The sequence below is a fragment of the Ictidomys tridecemlineatus genome, chromosome 11 (assembly GCF_052094955.1).
Source record: "Ictidomys tridecemlineatus isolate mIctTri1 chromosome 11, mIctTri1.hap1, whole genome shotgun sequence".
Classification (NCBI taxonomy): Eukaryota; Metazoa; Chordata; class Mammalia; order Rodentia; family Sciuridae; genus Ictidomys; species Ictidomys tridecemlineatus.
In genome coordinates, this window is record NC_135487.1 from 132,609,632 (window position 1) to 132,628,267 (window position 18,636).

Consider the following 18,636-nt stretch of genomic DNA (forward strand, 5'->3'; position numbering starts at 1 on the left):
TGTTCCACGTGTAACACATGTTTTAACTAGTATTTTGGGCTGAGTTTAAAATGATGGTTTCTCGAGAAATGAAGGATCCTAACAAGATTTTATAATTGAATAGGAGGCCATACACCCAACTTCAACACTCTTAGGGCCCAGATTCTCTTTTACACACACACACACACACACACACACACACACGTATTAGTTGTAGATGGACACAACACCTTTATTTCACTTAGTCACTTTTATATGGTGCTAGGCAAGCGCTCCACCACTGAGCCACAACCCCAGCCCCACAGATTCTCTTTTGAACACTATGCTGAATCCAGTCACTATTCAGATATAATACATTTCTGTTCCACAGTTGAGCCAAATGTTAGCATGAAGAAATAGGTATGACTATGGACATGTCTCAGCCTAAACAAACCCAATCTCTCCCCCAAATACCTAAAGAACCAGATTTTAGCAATGCTATTCTCTATATTCTTTCAGATAAATTATTTTAGAAATTTGAAAAAATACACCAAATATAGTTTCCTATTATACAGGATTATTGATTATGAATTAAAAGCTGAGAGAAACCATCTACCAAAACCAATAACTATGGTTTTAGATTATGTGAGTCATAAGTCTATATTTATTTTTTCGTGTTGCTGGGGGTTGAACCCAGGGCCTTGCACATGCGAGATAGCCACTCTACCAGCTGAGCTACATCCCAGCCCCCATAATCCTTTCTATCAATATTTAGATGATATTGATAGAAAGGATTATGATTTGATTAGCAAACTATGTCCTGGCAGCTACCTATTCTTAAAAGTGAAACCTTACTGGAGTACAGCCACGCCCACTTTTTCTTGTATTGCATATGGTTCCTTCTGATTTACAACAGCAGAGTTCAGTAATTATGATAGAAACCCTTTGGCCCACAATGTGAACCTGTTTAAATAACAGAGAAACACTTAGATTGTGAGAATAAAATATAATAACCTGCAGGTAAAATAATATTTGCCTATTCCCCACAGTCACTGGATCTACATCCAGCTTACTCCCCAAAAGTTTGGATCATTAAAGAACAAGTTTAAAAGTACAAGAGTAAAGTAAATTTCTGTTTAATCATACTACAGCTTATTAAATGATCTATCAGGAGCAACTTTATTTTTTTAACCTTTCAATATTTTAGCATCTCTATTTTATGTCTTCAATTTTTTTTTCAACTCTGATTCTTAAAGAATTTGAGAGTAAAGTCTCTCTATAAGTCTCAAGTATCAGCAGCCTATAATGAATTTATACAGCTTAGCTTGGCATGGATTCCTGACCATGAGTGAAAGGCTACTTTATTCCTAAAAGATCTTTTCATGTGGTAATAAAAAAGTACAACAAAAGTCAACATAGCAAATTTGATAAATGCCATATACAGATGATGGTCTAAAAAATTCTTAAGCTTGCAATTTGACATAAAAGAAATATTTTGGAAAAACTGTCTAATAGGTTTGTTATTTGGCAGGGAGTAAAGAGTTACTTTTAAAAAATGTTTTAAAAAACATTCTAAGTAGGGGTTGTAGCTCAGTGGCAGAGTACTTGACTAGCATGTGTTCAATCCTTAGCACCACATACAAATAAATAAATAAATAAATAAATAAATAAATAAATAAATAAAATAAAGATGTTTTGTCTAAAAAAAAAAAACTAAGTTCAATCAAACTTGATCATGCCTGTAATATAAAAGAAGATAACTGAGACAATAAATTCATTTTCAGAGAGGTCCTTAAATAACTCTGAAAAATCCACATGGTAGATTTTTTTTTTAAATTAAGATTCAGATTACTTTTACATGATAAAGAGTGGAGCACAGTGTTTCTCAAGAGGCAAGTTATTTAGTATTCTTACTCACCTGCTATTCAGTACTCCTAAGATTTCAAAGATGATCAGCTCAAACATGGTGCAAGAAAATGCAAAAGTCACAGAGAAGATCACCTGTACAACATATTGACGCACCTGTTAAAAGCCAAAGAGATAGAAGTTGATTACTTCCTGGCTTGAGATTTTGAACTGATAATCTCCTGGAGGCAAGTCAGAAATGTTATTTTTAGAAATTCTCAAGTCATTGGAGACAGATGACCAACATCCACTTGTGGTTGGGGAATTTAAAGCATGAGAAGATGAAGTGACAGGGTCAGAAGTAGCATTTAGAATTCCTAATGCACACTGACCCCCCCCCCCCAAAAAAAAGAGCTATAAATCTTGATAAAATGTTCAACACAACAACAGTTTTTCAACGCTCTGCAGATCTCAGATCAGTTCTGGAACCTCCACTGGGAGGCCTGACAGTATTAGGCAGAAGAGAACCTTCAGAACTTTGGGCTCTGACAACTACCAACCCCCTTGGAGAGGTTTAATGGAGAACATTCTACAATGACAGAAAGGCAGTTCAGTACCACTAATTTATTACAAAATAAGGAAGATTAATTAGAAGATGTCCATTCTAGGTTGGTAATTTTGTGACTCTAAGGCTTAAAATGAGAACCAGATCAACTTCTGAATTCTGGTAGTATTTCAAATGTAAAATTGGTGATTCAGGGCTAGACAGGCAGAGGAAAGGGAACCTTTATGAGACACTGTGAGAGTAACTGCTACCGACATATATCCTGATGTAACTACAGCATGGCATCCTCGCTCCATGTGACCTGGCTTTATATTTTATTTTTTAAATCTAAGCCTGATCATATTCTGCAGTTTCACTGTCGGAATAATTTTCATTTGGCAAAAAGCTTCCTATTTTGGAAGTGAACATGATCTTTAACAGAGGCATTTTTCTTATTTTATTTTTAAACAATGTAAACTCACATGCAGTATAAGCATAACATAATGTTTTCTTCTCACCTCGTAGTCCTTAAACAATTGACGCATGAAGAAAAGCCACCCAAATCCAAAAAACAGTATCTATAGGAGAAAAAAGACAGAATGTCAATATATATCTTCTTTTGAGAAATGCTTCAAAGAGAATACATCTAACTTATTTCACAGATTAAAGATGAGATCCACTCACAACACTGGAAAGAGATGTTTAGATGCTCTTAGATTTCTGCGATTATCCATGCTATAGAATGTGTTATAAATTAGACAACAATGGAAGTACTTATATATTTTCCCATAGTCTTGTGATAGCCAGGGATGTTAGCAAACAGACAGGACTCAGTGGAACTTGTTTCTAATAGATGATCCTTGTTTGCAAGTATTAAAAACCTCAGTGGAAAGGAGTTGAGACGAAAATAGAGTAGAAGCTGGGTGTGGTGGCGCACGCCTGTAATCCCAGAGGCTCAGTAGGCTGAGGCAGGAGGATCAATAATTCAAAGCCAGCCTCGGCAATGATGAGGTGCTAAGCAACTCAGTGAGACCCTGTCTCTAAATAAAAGACAAAATAGGGCTAGGGATGTGGCTCAATGATCGAGTGCCCCTGAGTTCAATCCCTGGTACCAGAAAAAAAAAAAAAAATAGTAGAAAGACAAGTACTTTTTATGTGTGTTTCCTTCAGAGAGCTTTCTTAGCTTCCCCCTCATCCTGCAGCACCCCGTATAATGCCCGCACCCAAGTGTGTGTTGGGTGGCTAAAGGTCCAAAGATACTCCAAAACCCATGCTTTTAACCACTTCACAACGGGTGACTCCAGATCAAAGGCACAGGCTGAGTGCGGCCTGTACAGGGGCAGGAGACACCTTGTGTTCTGATGGGGTGGGGGGCGGTGGTGGTGAAAATGACTGTGGTGGATGATCTCTTAAATTAAAATGCAGGAAGTAAAAGGAGATCAGTCTTTTGGTCACTGTTGACTAAGTAGGAGGCAAGAACATCTGCTACAAGGTGAGCCTGGAGAACAGGGGCTTTGAGGAAAGTGATAAAGATCCAGAGAAATCATAAGGGGTGGAACAAACAACTAGTCATGAAAGCGAATGAGTCAATAAGGTGAGGGTTAAGCTTGTGGCATTGGCAACCTGGACACTGTATATGATTTTCTACAGCAGCCTTCAGGCCCCTGAATCAATAGTGTACAAGCTAAAACAGTGATCCAAATGTGGACTTTCGTAGGAAGGTAAAGGAAAAAGAGAGCACAAGAAGGTAACTTGGGATCCATTAATCCAGACTAAGTAGAAAAGGAGAGAAGCAAAGAGATTAGAAGAAAAAAATTCTAGATTATCTAGGAGGCCCGCTGGCCAGTGTGACATTAAGTTCAGAGTTTAGAGGTCATGATTATATGATACATGAAGGCATGATTGAAGGTGGAGAAGTTTAGTAATTAGGGCTAGGAGTGGTGTGCAGGTGGATTAAAAAAAAATCAACGAGATCATTCTAAAATGGAACTTTAGATAAGGAAAACAAGCAAAAATTATAAATTTGTATGATGAGATGGGGAACAGAACTAAATATACACTTTTCATGTTTTATTGTGTGCTCCTTTCCCACTGACAAAGAAAGTTTACAAAAACTTTTAAACTACACACACACACACACACACACACACACACACACACACACACAGAGTAACTGGAGTTGAGCACAGTGGAGTGTGCCTCACCTTTAGTCCCAGCTACTCACAGGGCTGAGTCAGAAGGAGTGCTTGAGCCTCTGAGTTTGAGGCCAATCTTGGCAACAGAGTGAGGCCCTGTTTCTTTCAGAAAGAAAGGGGGGGGGAAAAAAGAGGACCTGGATAATTTATTACATCCAAGGTATATCATGTGAATTCTGGCAAGATTATAGGGGACCCAAGAAGTATGCAGAAGGAAAAGACAATTTCAAAAAGCTTGCAAATAAAATGGAAAGTGCACAGATTAAAAAAAAAATACTTTGAGACTTGTACAGAGGAGAGCCTTAACCTTGGGATTTAGAGTGTACTCTGCAACTGATAAGGTTTATGACTGTAAGAGGGTTCAAAACAGGTAAGTTTATAAAAATGACCTCTAGCTTAAAAATTATCTATAAACAGAAAAGATGACCATTAGTAAGATACTTATTAAGGAACCAGCTGGAAAAGACACCTTTCTTGAATCATTTGTAGATTCAATATTTTTTTCATTTAATATGTATCATATTGATTATTTATGCCAGATCCTGCCACAGAATGGTGAACAAGAAAGCCTGGCTGCTGCTCTTGGGGTCCATAGTCTATGGAGGAGGTGAACATGTGGTCACCATGTGGCAGCACTGATGGAAGGGAAGCAGGTCAAGGACATCATGGTAGCCCATACGGGGACACCTACTGAATCCAGCCTTGGATGTCCAAACAGATCTGAAGACTGAACAGAAGTTAAGCCAGGAGTAAGAGGGGAGGGATATGGGGCAGATCCAGAAACGCAGAAGAGACTGTGTGGAAACCCGGGGCATGACAGACTGTTCAGGTTATGGAAAGCCGGGCAGCTTGGGCACACGTGTAATCCCGGCAGGTCGGGAGGCTGAGGCAGTAGGATGGCAAGTTCAAAGCCAGTCTCAGCAACTTAAAATGGAACATAAAAAAGGGATGGGAACATGGGATATGGCTTGGTAGTTAAGTGCCCTGGGTTCAATTGTTGGCAAGGTAAAGTAGTTTAGGAAGTAGAGCATGAAGTGAAGAGCCACGCTGAAGAGCTAAATGCCATGGCCCCAACAAAAGGGACACTATAAGCCATATTGAGGAGTTTAAATTTCATCTTGTGGCATGGCGAACAATTTCAACAGTAAGACTCTGCTTGAGGCTTACAAGTTGATGTGACCTCTGATTTCAGATTTCATTTCAAATAAACCTTTCAATTCATACAAACAGGAAAAAAATGGGGGGAGGGTTTCTTCCAAGGTAACCGAATCTCTCTAGAAAGGTGCTTTTTATTATATTGATACTTACCAGGCCCTGTTATTCCAACAAATGACCTGGGTACTGTGGAATACCAGAGAGCACAAGAGAGATAATACCTTGGACTTTGTGAGTCCACAGATAAAATCACAAATGAACAACAGTGAAAAAGAGAAGAAAATAAAGTGGAAATGAGGAAGAAGGTGCCCAGAATGAAGCCGACGTTGGTTGGGAGTAGGGGGTCAGGCAAAAAGTGCCCTTGAGGGGGCTGCCGCTGCCACCCAGGGGTCCACTGCAGAGTGCCTGGAGGTGGGGTTGCATGTGGCCACCTCCCTCCTGGGACACAGTCCAGGGCCTTGAGGGCCAGAGCACCTGAAGGTTTGCTGCCACCGGGGCACAGGCGACTCTGTCTAGGGACACTGGCCAGGGCCTGCAGGACCAGTGTTGGGGTGCCTGAGGGTTTGGCTGACCTAAGGTCTACCTGCTGCTTCTTCCTAGAGTTACTCCTTTGGTGAGTGCATCCCTGGTGGCTTCTGTGCAAGCTGGAAGGCACTGAGACCTTGGGAACTGCGACAAGCCCAGATCTGTCAGAGAGTGACAGGGTCTGCATGGCCAGCCTGGGTCAGGCAATCCTGTGAAAAGTCAGGCTGGGAGCACTCCGCCTGGGGAAGCACAGGTTGGAGAGAGTGGAGAGAGCTGGGCGCTCCCAGCTCCGCCATCCGAGAAGGGTGCCACTGAGCTACAGTTCCTGCCCCTAAACAATACTCTACCGAATGATGAATGGACAGCAGAAGAAATCATGGATGAGATTAAAAAAAATACTCAAAGGTAAGTGAGAATACCAATATAATATGTCAAAATCTCTGGGGCACTATGAAGGCAGTACTAAGAGGAAAGTTCATTGCATTGAGCTCATTTGTTAAAAGAATAAAAAGTCTGGCTGGGGCTGTAACTCAGTGGTAGAGAAAGTACTCAGCACATGTGAGGATCTGGGTTTGATCCTCAGTATCACATAAAAAATAAATAAATAAAACATTATGTCCATCTACAACTAAAAATATGTTTAAAAAAAGAATAAAAAGTTAATGACTAAATGACCTAACATTACATCTCAAAACCCCAGAAAAACAGGAATAAATCAACACCAAAAGCAGAAGAGAGGAAATAATTAAATTCAGAGGTGAAATCAATGAAACTGAAAGAAACAATTCAAAAAACTGACAAAACAAAAAGCTGGTTCTTTGAAAAAATAAATAAAATTGATAAACCCATAGCCATGCTAATGAAGAGAAAGAGAAAACCCAATAAAATATGTGATGAAAAAGGCAATGTCATGATAGACACTACTGAAACACAGGAGGTAATTAGAAACTACTTTGAAAATTTAATAGAAAAGTTTGAAGATATTGACAAATTTCTAGAGACATACGATCTACCCAAACTGAACCAGGTGGACATACATGATCTCAACCGATCAACTTTCAAGGAAACAGAAGACACCATCAAAAGCCTACCAACCTAGAAAAGCCCAAGACCACATGGATTCTCAGTCAGTTCTATAAGACCTTCAAAGAAGAATCAACACCAATATTCCTCCAAGGAGGGAACCCTTCCAAACTCATTTTATATGGCTAAAGTCACCCTGATACCAAAACCAAACAAAGACACTCAAAGAAAGAAAACTTCAGACCAACATCCCTGATGAACACATGCAAAAATTCTTAATAAAATTCTGGCAAATCGCATACAAAAACATCTTAAAAAGAGTGCACCTCGATCCAGTGGGGTTCATCCCAGGGGTGCAAGTTTAATGCAACATATGGAAATCAATAAACGTTGTTTGAAACAACGTTGTCGAAAGTGGCGAATTTGGAATCCTCCTGCCTCAGCCTCCTGAGTCACTGGGATTCTAGGCCTGTGCCACTGTGCCTGACTATTTCATATTCTTTTTTTTTTTTCCCCCTTGTTGATACTGGGGATAGAACCCAGGGGCATTCGACCACTCAACCACATCCTCAGCCCTATTTTGTATTTTTTTTTTAGAGACAGGGTCTCACTGAGTTGTTGAGCACCTCGCTTTTGCTGAGGCTGCCTTTGAACCTGTGATCCTCCTGTCTCAGCCTCCCAAACCGCTGGGATCACAGGCGTGAGCTCCTATGTTCTTGGCACTGCTATTTTTTTTTTTTTGAAGAGACAAGGATGATATTCTACAGATAGGAGCACGATGGTGAGGAGATAAAAAAAAAAACATCAAACACATTTTTAATGTCACTTTAAGCACTCAGACGGAAATGTTTCTGCCATTTGAAAGAAAAAACACTTCGAAACTATCTGAAAAGACAGGAGGTAAAAGTGAACGGCCAGAGCCAGATGCACAGATGTCGCGAGTGCAAGCCCCTGGGAAGGGTCTGCAGTCCCGGGCCACCGGCTCTCCGGAGACACAGGGCCAGTGCGTGGAGGAAGCCGGGCACTGCGTGGTCGGCGTAGGAAGGGACACCGAGCACCGCACGCGCCGCCTGGAGCCACCGCCGACGCACCTCCGGGGCCTGCGGCGGGGCCCGACCGCGTGCTCTGAGCCCCGCGCGGCCCTCCGCACGCGGGCCCGGCCCGACGCCAACGGCACCCGGCCCCGCGCCCCGGCGGCTGCCCTTGGGGGTGGCCCGAGAGCGGGGCGCCCGCCGCCACAGGCCCGCCCCGGGAGCCGGGGCCGGGGGAGCCCGGCCGGCGAGCCGCCCCTGCCCGTGAGAGGGCTCGCCACTGCCCGCACCGACGGCGAGGAGGAAGGGCCCGCGGCCAGCTCGCCCCAGGGGCACTCCGCCAAGGAGGCCGAGGCGCCGGGCGGGGTTCAGACCCACCTGCGAGGTGATCATGATGCTGGAGTCTATCAGGAAGCTCATGGCAGACGTCAGGAGCGTTCATGTTTCCCCTCCCACTCCCCAGGGCACCACCGCTCGGGCCGCCGGCCCACCAACGCCGCGAGCCTTCGCCCGGAGGCCGCCGCGGGGACTGCGGCGCTCCGGCCCGACGCCATCCAGCTGCGCCGCAGCCGACCAATCAGCTTCCGTATCCCGAGCCTTCCGCCTCAGGTCGAGAGTGGGCGGAGCGGGCGCGACGCCCAGGGGCGGGGCTTACCCGGGAGGGCCGGCCGAGGGCGGGGCCTAACGGGGGCGGGATTGAAAGGGCGGGGCTGAAGTGGGGTGGCTGGCCGAGGGGGCGGGGTTTAAGTGGGTGGCTGGGCCCCAGGGGGCGAGTTCTAGGGTGGACTGAACAGCGGAAGGCTGGGCCGTGTCCGGTTCTGAGGCCCAGGCCGGTCTTGTTTTAAATGCTCATTCTCTTCAACGTAATGTCGTGACCAATGCGATGAGATGCCCGGCCTTGCAAAATCAGTCCATCAGTGCATACCCCATTGCCGTGACTTAGGCCGGAGTACAGCCCGGAGTTCCGCATGCTCTGACCTGAACTTGGTCCACAGCTATCACTGCGGAATCACACGTGAGGGAAGAACGGACAGGCACTGGGTCCTCGGAACAGCGCCCTCTGCATCAGGGAGGGGTGACCGCGGGTTCTCAGCGCCACTGCGGCAGTCTGCGCTTTGGTGTCACCTGGCAAGAGGTCCAGGTGGGTGAGCTAGGAGGGGAGCGCTGGCCCTGGTGCAAAGGCAAGCACCTCCAAGAGCGTGCTCCAAGGTGAGCTGCGGTGAGCTGCCAAGTGAGCAGGGAGGGGGTTGAAGACAGCTGTCTCCAGGAGAAGAGTAGAATCCAGGAGGCCTCAAGAGAGCGTTGTAAGGCTAACAACTGGAAGTTAATGAAGACTTAAATTAAAAACAAGAAACAATTCCTTAGGAATCGAGTATGAAACACCCCTACCCTTAACATCCACCCTATTACAGTGTTTCAAATATGGACTGACTTACCACTTTATTCATTCAGTACTCATTTCGTGAAGGCTTAATGCACTGCCGTGCAGTCTATATCCACCCCAGAGCCCTAGCTAGTGCGTGTAGTCCCTGTTGTCTTACTGTCTCAGAAACTGTCCAGCCCAGGCTGCAATCAAGACCTGCAAGGGCCTCAAGGGATCCCTGGTATCCAGAATCTGGTTATTCAGATCTGCTATAATCTGAATACCCGAGAATAACATTCATTACATATAAGGGAAGGTGTTTCTTTTTCTTTGAATTGAGTTTTACCCTATCAAGCAGCCAAAATTTCTATCAGATGTCCAGTCCCTGGTCCAGAACACAAGGGAGCTATGGAGGCAACCTTACTATGGAGTGTCTTAAACCAGAGAACTTTGTGTTTCTGGCTACATCTAGGAGGAAACCCCACACAGCTGCACCTTATTAACATTCAAGGTTGCGTGATAGTGTAGAATACTGGGAGAGCCTATTAAATATAATTTTGCAGAATTACTTTGACCCATATAATTTGTGAACAAAAGGGAAGACTATATAGAGATGAAATTTCAAATTGAATATGTAAGTTGAAGTTCATAAATAAAATTTATGATGTGCATGTTCTTACCATAAGAATTGTTCTAAATATTGAGTCACCTGTCCTCTACACCTGGGTAGGGCAGAAAACTCTCTCTGTCTCCTACAACCTCCTGTTTTAGGACTAACCTTTCCCTAGAATGACTAATGACAGGGGCATTCATTCATTTTAGAGAAATCCCCAACTGAATCACTGGGCTGTGACTTACCACCAGGATTTTGGTAAGACAATCACAAAGGAGTGTAAAGCTAGCATGTTTCAAAGTCTGAGATATCCCTTCTTATTTGTTACCCTGATACATGCACACACATACACTTCTGCATTTTCCCCAAAATGCACGACAATAAATTTAGTGGACTGAATATTTGGGTCCCCCAAAATTTATTTGTTGAAACAGTAATCCTCAATGTGATGGCTTGGAAGTGGGGCCCTCGTGACATAATTAGATGTAGATGAAGTCATGGAAGTAAAGCTCCCAAGATGGGATGAGTGCCCTTGTAATGAGATAAAGGGACCAGAGTTCACCCTTTCTTTGCCATGTGAGCATAGTGAGAGGCTGTCATCTATGAGCTAGGAGGAAGACCCTCACCAAGAATCAGCAGGCTGGCGCCATGATTTGGACATACAACTTCCAGAGCTGTGAGAAATAACCACCTAGTATAAGGTTTTTTGTCATGTTAATTTAACTAGGATGATGGGTATAATATTTTGTTATATATTTTCACTTGGAAGTATATCGTGAACACTTTCTCATGATAAAGACTATAACACTTTCATTAACTCAATAATATTGCTTCGTATGATTTAACCAACCTACTTTCTGGGGCTTCTTTTTTGTGCATTGTTTGCTATAGTAAAATAATATGGCATAGAATGTGATCCAAAAGTTACACTTCTCCAAACAGTTTTCTCCATCACGTTGGGGATTAGGGTTTCAACATAGTCCTTTCACTGTGTCTATGTCCCGGAAAACTCCGAGCCACACATCAAGCTCCTCCAAGCGTGGCTCCCATGGCAGCCGAGCTGGGCCTGCAGACAGCTGCAGTCTGGTAGGCAGCTAATGGCTTGTGGGGAAGCCGTCGGGCTTCCCTGTTAGTGCAGAAAATTCAAGAGTCTTCCTTGAGCCCCTCACACTAGGGGGAGGAGGCAGGGGGTGCCGAAGGGGACACCACAAGGCTTTCTTCCCCTTTGACAACTCTCTTCAAAGAGTGCCCCTCTCAATTAAACCTTACCCTTCTTTTAAATACCCTAGGCATGGACTATGGATATGAGGTGTCCCCCAAAAGCTCCGGTGTGAATGCAGGAATATTCAGAGGTGAAATAGATTAAATGAATGGATTGTGAGAGCTGTGACCTAATCAGTCCATCTTCATTTGGATGTTAACTGGGTGGTGACTGTAGGCAGGGGGGGCATGGCTGGAGGAGTTGGGCCCCTTCCCTGTACCCCCACCCCCTTCATAATTTAGAAGGCATACATTTTATTTTAATATCACACACACACACACATATATGGTTTTTCTTTTTTAAAAACATTTTTATTTTTAGTTGCACATGACAGTAGAATGTATTTTGGCAGAAGATACATGCGTAAAGCATGACTTATTCAGTCAGGTTCCCAGTCGCGGGGTTGTACCTGATGCCGAGTTACCCTGGCTGGGAAAGTTGTGGTCTCTATCCTGCTGTCTCTCCTGTTCCCTCTCTGTCCCGTCCCCTCACCCCCTTCCTAGCAGAGAGAGTCAGGAACACCAGGGCACCTCTGCTTTCCCATATCTCTCCTTCTTCCTTACTCCTTCCGCCTCTGCGTTCCTGAGTCTACACATGTACAACCTGGGATTTTAAACTTTAAAAATTATGTGTTAAGAATCATTTATGAAATTTGTATTCTGTCTTGTGACTATACTTATAACAGTTATATTTACTTCATTTTGTGTTTAAATGTCTTCAGTATGCATCATTATTAGCCTCTTCCGTACTTTGACTTTTTTTTGTACCCAGTATGAACTCAGGGGCACTTAACCACTGGACCACATCCCAAACCCCTTTGTATATTTTGAGACAGGGTCTCACTGAGTTGCTTAGAGCCTTGCTGAGTTGCTGAGGCTGGCTTTGAACTTGAAATCCTCCTGCCTCAGCCTCCTGAGCCGCTGGGATTACAGGCGTGCCTCTGCTTCAGCTTGCCCTCTTAATTCTTTAACAAGAATTTTCTCTTTTGCCTTGAGTGGGTCATGAAAATATTTTTTTCTTTGAAGTTATTTTTTTAATAATTGAGAGTAGCTTTACCCATAAATGAAATTTGGCTTGCTGTGCAGTTCTTGGTTTAGATTTTCATCTTCAGTATCCTGTAGATGTTATATTCTCTTTTTGATTTCTTTTATTTGTAGATGGACACAACACCTTTATTTTATTTATTTAGTTTTTTATGTGGTGCTGAGGATCCAACCCAGGGCCTCACACGTGCCAGGCAAGTGCTTTACCACTGACCACAGCCCCGGCCCTGTTCTATGATTTTCTGACATTTATTATGTTATGGAGAAGTATGATGCCAACATGATATGTTCTTCTTTTTCTTTCCCTCCCTCCCTCCTTCCTTTTCTTTCTTTTTGGTGCCAGGGATTGAACCCAAGGGTGCTTAACCACTGAACCACATCCCCAGCCCTTTTTATATTTCTATTTTGAGACAGGGTCTTGCTAACTTGCTCAGGGCTTTGCTGAGTTGCTGAGGCTGGCTTTGAACCGAACCCGCTGCCTCAGCCCCCGGAGCCGCTGGGATCACAGGCTTGTGCCACAGCGCCCGGCGATCTTCTTGCTCTCTTGACATGTGATCTTAGTTCCTTCTAGTTCATTCTCTCCGTGGTCATTGGGGCAGTGGAGTCCTGTGGAGGTGATGGCACCTGACTTCCAAGGTTAAGTCGTAGAAGACACGGAAGCAGCTGGGCACATGGTGCACACCTGTGATCCCAATGACATGGGAGGTTGAGGCAGGAGGGTCACAAGTTTCAGGCCAGTCTCAGGAACTCAGTGAGACCTAAGCAAGTTAGTGAGACCCTGTCTCAAAATTTAAAAAAAGATGGGGAATATAACAGTGGTAAAGTGCCCCTGGGTTAAATCACTGTACCAAAAAAAAAAAAAAATGTTGAAGCTTTTGCTTTGATCTCTTGGATCACTTGCTCAGCATGACCAGCCACAGGTCATGAAGACACCCGGGCAGCCTACGGAGAGGTCCAAGGGAGGGGAATGAACTTGCCAGAGCAACCTGCTGTCCCTTCAACTTGGATCCCGCCATTGCAGTCGAGTCTTTGGTAACTGCAGACCCCATCAGTATGTGATTGCAACCGTATGAGAGATCTCCAAGATGCTCTAGAACTCCTGATGTACAGAAACTCAAAGATAACACGTACTAGTGTTTTTCTAAGCCACTAAGTCTTAGAGCAACTTGCTGTACAGTATGAAAATCATCATAGGTAATCATACATATATATTCAGTAAAATACACGTATGTACACATACATATATCTTATTACTAAATATTTGCATGGCATGGTGAGGAACTCTACCCTTGAATCTTTGATATCTGTTTCATCACTACTTATTGAAGCCAAAGCCACATATTTTAGGGTTTTGGATAGACATCCCTAACGTCACTGTATCAATTTCTGTAAATAGATAAGATAGTTTCAGATACAATAACAGGTCTGACATCTCAGTGGAATGATACAGTAAGAGTTTATTTTTTATTTCATGCAAAGTTTAAAAGTTCAACTCATGGGAAAATTGGTGGGGATAGGAGAGTCCTCTGATCTACAGTATTCAAAGTGTGACTTCATCAAATGACTTCCAAAATTGTCCTGGTGACTGCCTCTGTAACATCTGGCTGCCATCTTCAATATGTGGTATCTGACATTGCTCCCAGTGACAGAATCTAGCTATTGTGAAAATATCCTTTTCTTCCCTTGTTTTTAAAGTTGGCTTTCTTTCAAGACTGGGACTCCTGGGGCCTTAGATAGATTCTTGTGCAGTGGCAGTCTGCTCTGTCCCTGGGGAGAGCTTGGCTCTGCCTGGAGCTATCTCAGTGCCTCATTCATTCACTCACCAAATGTCACTCTGTCCCAGCCACTGTGCTCAGTACTGCATTCGCAGGGACATGTGGGATGAACCTGCCTCTCAGTCACCTGCAGTCAGAAGTGAGACAAGCCACAATTGGATAAGCGAGATAACTGAAGAATTCACAGAGAGGCAGCAGCTAGCTTGTCTTGAATGCTTTTGAAATTTCATGAAGAAGGAAACATTGGAACTGAGTCTTGAAGGGTAAAAAGGAACTGCCCATGGATGGATGAGGGAGGACGGCCGGACGCAGCACAGCGTCCTGAAATAATGTGGAATTCATCTGTGGCGTCGTGCCAGAGCTGTCCATGCTGGGGACCCATGATGGTCCCCTACCCCGGAGGCACATCATGGTAAGGGACACGGGAGATGAGGCACTGCAAAGGTGGCATCTTAATCTGGGGCTGTTGCTGGTAAGCAATGGAGATGAGTTTTGACTGTCTTATTTTTTAAAATATTTTTTTTCTAGTTGTCAGTGGACCTTTATTTTATTTATTTATATGCGGTGCTGAGACCAAACCCCGGGCCTCACACATAGCAGGCGAGTGCTCGACCACTGAGCCCCAGCCCCAGCCCCAGCCCCAGCCCTATCTTATTTTTTTTTAAAGCAAACTGAAGGAAGGTTGAAAATCTTCTGAAAAAAGAGGAACCCGACATCCCGTGGACATTTAGGTAGGCAGGAACTGACGGTGAGTTTCTTCAGGGGTTTCTGCCAAGACGAATGAATTCCAACCAGTTTTCAGTCTTACTCCCCTAAGATTCACATTTCAGGGAGTGTGTCTTGAGTGGTCTATTGGGATTAAAAACAAACAAACAAACAAACTTGGCCCTCTACCAGAGACAACTGGATGAATATAAGCATCCACTAAGATTATATTCAATTGAGGGAGAGAGTTCCCATAGTTAAAATGGAGCTGCTATTGGAGAAGAAGGGAGGATGACTCTGGGCAGGTGAGAGCAGATCTCATCTGGGGATGGCAAGTCATAAAGGGCTTTGCAAGTCATGTTAAGGATTTAGAATTTATTGGGTAGGCAGTCAAGAACTATTGAAGAATTTTGAGCCAAACAGTGACATGATAAATCCCAGGCAGAAGATTTTTGGCTAGTCTTGTTTGGTTGTCCAGTTTATTTTCACCTTTATTTTTTCAGCTGTAGATGGACATGATACCTTTGTTTTATTTGTTTATTTTTATGTGGTGCTGGGGCTCGAACCTAGTGACTCACCCGTGCTAAGCAAGCGCTCTGCCGCTGAGCCACAACCCCGGGCCCACGTTTATTTTTATCTTTAATGAATAAATTCAACTCTTCCTAAAGTTCTCATTGACATAAAGGAGAATAAACTTGACTCTTTTGCTTCTTTATATAGGCTGAACAATATGCTTTTTGTTTTTTCCTGGGATCTGTGTAGAGAAAGAGAGGGAACAAACTGACCACATCTTTGTTGACCAGGAGAGTCTTCCTGTTCCTCTGGAAACAGACCCCTCTTATCCCACCTAGTGGTGTGTCGGGGTTGGCTTGTGCTCGCTGGTAAGTCATTTGCTAAATTTTCCGGAATGTTTGTGAGTCATTTATTCATATAGTCATTATTAACAATCAAATTATATAAATGTAAACTTAAAATGATGGAACAAAGGAAATAAGTACTTAAAGCTTACAATTCCCTGATTATTTTTCTATTAGCTATAATCTTCAAGATATGGTTACCTTTTCCTCACTATAACAAATGCTTGACAACGGCTTCTTATAATGAAAACGATTTATTTGGCTCACAGTTTTGGAGGTTCAGGGTCTGATGCTTACCCTGTCTCAGTTCTGGAGGGTCCCATGGTGGACGGCCATGGGGGAGCAGGTGCTGGAGTCGGCAGGTGTATCTCAAGCCAGGCAGCAGGGAGAGGCGGGCAGCGCCAGACGTGCTCCTTTTACAACCGCCTCTCGTGAGAGCTACTGAGAAGTCACACTACAACTACACGGGAGTCAACGGGAACCACCTGAGGACTAAGGACCTTCTACTAGGCCTCCCCTTTTCAAGTTTTTATGGTCTCTCAAAACGCCCCGTGCTAGAGACCAGCTTCCAATCACATGGACTCCTGGGGGGCACTCAGACTGTACAGTCTAGAGGTCTGTTGCATAGCCACTGAGTAGAAATCCTCACTCATGTGCTACTTCAAGTCTGTTCCCAACTCTGCATTCAGTGACATTACGTTGGAAGCTCAGAACTGGTAATGGTGGGAGAATTCACACCAAGAAATTGGCAAACACTGCAAACCAGGACTTCTTTACCCTGAATGTTCACCAGCGTGCCCCTCCCCACCCTTCCCCAGAGTGGCTGGAAACCAAGGCAGTCTCTTCACTTTGGAGCTCGGCTGATAGGTCAAGAGAACAAACAAAGAAGGTTAAAATCAAGTTAGTTTTATTTGGTTTGTAACAATCTAACATGTAACTATTAGCTCTGGTACAGGAAAAGGGGAGGGGTGGAGAATACAGGACCACTATCCCGGAATGCCTCTCTTTGGCCAGAGAGTTCCCATGAAGACTGTTAGAGTTTGTTTCTTAGCTGAGTCTGGACTCTCCTGTTTGAGAAGCCGCGGAGCCCTCCACTTCTCCCTCTGACTGCTCTCGAACGCGTCCTGAAGGCTGGGGGCCGGAGACACAGCAGGTCCCTAGGAGCCTCTGCTACTTGAAGCTACTGCCAGAGCTGAAGGCCGCCCTCCTTCTGCCTTTGGGACCTGCGGTGTCTAAGCAGCAGGGAAGGAGCTGCCTTTCCTAAAAACTTTTTTCTTTCTTCTTATCCAACTGCTTAACTGACAATTTCCTTTCCTTTTCCTCCTCCCCCTCCCCCAACACGTTTAGTTATGAACAATAATTGTAAGAAGGGAAAATCTCCCCATCTATTTCACTACCACTTCGAGGCACACACTCACTATGTTTCACAGATCGTATTTACACTCAGAGGAGTTTCCCACCCAACCCGGCAAAACTTTTTTTTTTTTTTTTTTTTAAATCTAGACTTTTCTAACTTGGGTTGTGCAATCATTTGTACACGGTATGTGTGGGAAGGTCATTCAGGGTCAGGGGAAGAGGAGGAGCAGGTTGGGGGGGAGTGGATGTGAGACGCTCTGGGGTCCTGGGCATTCTTACCCTGTGCACACTGAATGATCCTCCCGGGGAACTGGAGAGGAGGGTGACCTGCACTGGTCTTGCTCTTGGCCACCCACAGGGTGTGGACTGAAGGGTTCCTGCATAATCTCTTTGGGGGTCTGTGAACTCCCTTCTGCCATGAATCAGAGACTGTCTCAGGGAAGGATCCATCTCTGCACTTGGGTTCCGACAAGCTGAGGACCTCTGGCATCACTTTCCACAAACAATTCTCACACGATTGGAAGTATTCTTTGTTCCCAGTGAGGAACTCAGGACTACCATTGCCTCCGCGTCTCCTTCCCTCATTTTATCTACCGTCCCATTTTTATCCGTATCTCAGTCGATCTGTGCAGTGTTTAGAAGGGGTCATTGTCATGGCTTCAGGATGCAGTTCACAATGTGGACTTACACATGTGGAAACTGCCTTCTTTTCTCATATTTCCAAATTAGTGAGTTTTTGAAAAAGACCTATGACGTCTTGTGACGGAGAGTAGGATTTATTATTGCCAATTAATCTAGAGAAAACTGTCACATAGAGCAGAGAGGGGGATCGGGGAACCCCCCGAGTCCAGAAAGGGGCCGTCACCATTCCTGATTTGAATGTCAGGGTTCTCTGTGGGTCCCCATATCCCAGTGACCTTGAGTGACATTTATCCAATGTTGTGTTGGAGGCTTCACCTGTGTGGAGAGGCCAGGCCCTTTCACAATGTCCCAAACGCTAGGCTGGGGATCACTCAGCTGAGCTTGAGACCTTCTAACTGAACCTTGAGTGCTTCTGTCTCTTCTGGTCACAGATCTCCCTGAAGGAGGCATTATCACTGCTGCAAACCATCAGCCTCTTCCTCTGGGAGGAGCCACACTCCTGCTGTCCCGCTGTCCACGGCAGGTCCACGAGCTCCCGGGGTTTACCCAAAGGGGAACGGACCAGGAGAAGGAACTAAAGTTGGCCCTAGAGGAGTTTATGGGATTATAATCCCGAGTCAGACGCTGAAGAGTAAGCTACACAGAGGACAGACATGCAGCTGCCTCGGAATGGAGACGGGCAGCAGGTGGGCAGCACCTTATTCCAGAACATGAGAATGTCTGCCAACCTGTCTTCACTCGTTTC

The 18,636-nt window shown here is 44.5% G+C and overlaps 1 protein-coding gene across 1 annotated transcript in view; it reads right to left on the bottom strand.

Moving 5' to 3' along the window:
* The window catches only part of Gpr89a (G protein-coupled receptor 89A), a 37,917-nt gene extending 29,055 nt beyond the window's left edge, over window positions 1-8,862 (bottom strand). The window contains exons 1-3 of the mRNA XM_005341309.5: window positions 8,655-8,862; window positions 2,866-2,925; window positions 1,877-1,980 (exon numbers count right to left, since the gene is read on the bottom strand). Of these exons, the coding sequence (XP_005341366.1) occupies window positions 1,877-1,980; window positions 2,866-2,925; window positions 8,655-8,696 (206 nt within the window). The 5' untranslated portion in view covers window positions 8,697-8,862. The remainder of the gene's footprint in view (window positions 1-1,876; window positions 1,981-2,865; window positions 2,926-8,654) is intronic.
* Between the last annotated feature and the right edge of the window lie 9,774 nt (window positions 8,863-18,636).